The 1,724-nt window shown below is 32.9% G+C and overlaps 1 protein-coding gene across 1 annotated transcript; it reads left to right on the forward strand.

Moving 5' to 3' along the window:
- Nucleotides 1-381: 381 nt before the first annotated feature.
- On the forward strand, nt 382-765 carry LOC139499348 (ankyrin repeat domain-containing protein 34B-like). Its single transcript, XM_071288019.1, has one exon. It carries the CDS (start codon nt 382-384, stop codon nt 763-765), a length of 384 nt encoding a protein of 127 aa, XP_071144120.1.
- The last annotated feature ends 959 nt before the right edge of the window (nt 766-1,724 follow it).

The raw sequence follows: 1,724 nt of genomic DNA on the forward strand, positions 1-1,724 counted from the left end.
ACTATTGAGGTCATTTTATTTAATACAAACCTTTTAAGGTCAATAAAGTTTTGATCAGTTGTGATATGTATGGGTTATATATGAATGATCAGATGGTTTTCCATTTTGGATAATTTTTTAACAGAATGTTGTCACTTTTTGATTCTTTTTAGTATTGATTTGAATGTCAATATAAATGTCAACCTTTGCATCTTAAGTGATTAAATTTATTGGCAGGTGGCGTGAAAATCCTTAAAGTTTTTAATAAACAGATCCACGTGTAATGCCCTAATTTTTTAGTATATAAGAAAAACGAGACCAAGACAAAATTAAAGATTTTACGAACTTTCATCAGGTGAATTGATAGTGATTTCGATTGTTTTATTCATGATCACTGCTATCATGGATACATGTTTGATTAACGCTCTTCATTCAGGAAAGTTTAAACTAGCAAATATTTTAATACAAGGAGGCCATAATGTTAATATTTGCAACTCTAAAGGCGCTACACCATTGATGTTGGCTAGCAAACTTAAGGTTGACATTGAAGATATGCCAAAGAAAATTGAGCTGATGGAAGCTCTTCTGAATCATCATGCAACACTGGCGTCTGTTGATAGAAATGGAAGAACTGCGCTGATGTATGCATTACACTCAGAATGTACAGAAGCTATACAGTTGCTAAAAAGTCATGGATTATTCAACACAGTAAGTTCCCAAACGAAGTTTGAAAGAACACGATCGGAAGAACTAACGTTTTTCAGCAGTTTTGAAAGTGACGAATAATTCAAAAGATTGATTTCACCTAATTTTGAATACTTTGATAGATTTTGAATTATCAAATATATTGTTTTATAATTGTGTGAAAATTTACTATAAAATGTATACCATGTATAAATAAATAAAATGAAATATTTAAAAAACAAAACACTGCCAATCATATCTACTGCATTAATCCGAGGGAACTCGTAGTGTAGGGAACTGTTGCCGATGTGTTATCCGATGTAGCAGGTAACAAGTCTGGTATGTAAAGATCTTTTCCCGTCACATAACTTTTGCAACAATTCATAGGTAATATTTCCTTCGTTTCATTTCTGTCAATATGGAAACAATTTTAGAAATAGATTCAAGTTCTCATCTTTTATTCTGAACGGTCCAATGTAACTGCTACTAGTACTTATTTATAATATTCTTGTTAAATAGGGGCGAAATATACCAGAAGGACATTCAACTCATAGATCAAAACGCAATGGCCAAAACAGAAAAATACAAACAGACAAACAATTGTACAAAAGATAACATTAAAGACTGAGCAACACGAACTACCAAAAACTTGGGGTGATCTCAGGTGCTCCGGAAGAGGTAATCAGATCTTGCTCCACATGTGGCACTCGTCGCTAGCTCATGTTATCACAAACCCGGTAAATAGCCTAATTCGGTAGGTCATATTGAGAACTGAATTGTGGTTACGACATAAGGAACATATCCGATATTATCAGTGAAACGGATATTCCATAACGGTCAAACAATTTATGATGGCGTCCGTAAAATTTTCAAAGGATTTCTCAAAACTTTATGACAAAAGATAAGATTTTAACTTCACCATTTGGAACTTTTGATTTAATAGATTTCTTGTGAGCAGCAACACTCTATCGAGGAAATCAAAGCTGCTGGAATGTTGCTACATAGAAATCAAAAGTTTACAGTTAGGTTGCTAAAATCATCTCTTTTGTCGTAAAGTTTTG

Source organism: Mytilus edulis, chromosome 12 (assembly GCF_963676685.1).
Source record: "Mytilus edulis chromosome 12, xbMytEdul2.2, whole genome shotgun sequence".
NCBI lineage: Eukaryota > Metazoa > Mollusca > Bivalvia > Mytilida > Mytilidae > Mytilus > Mytilus edulis.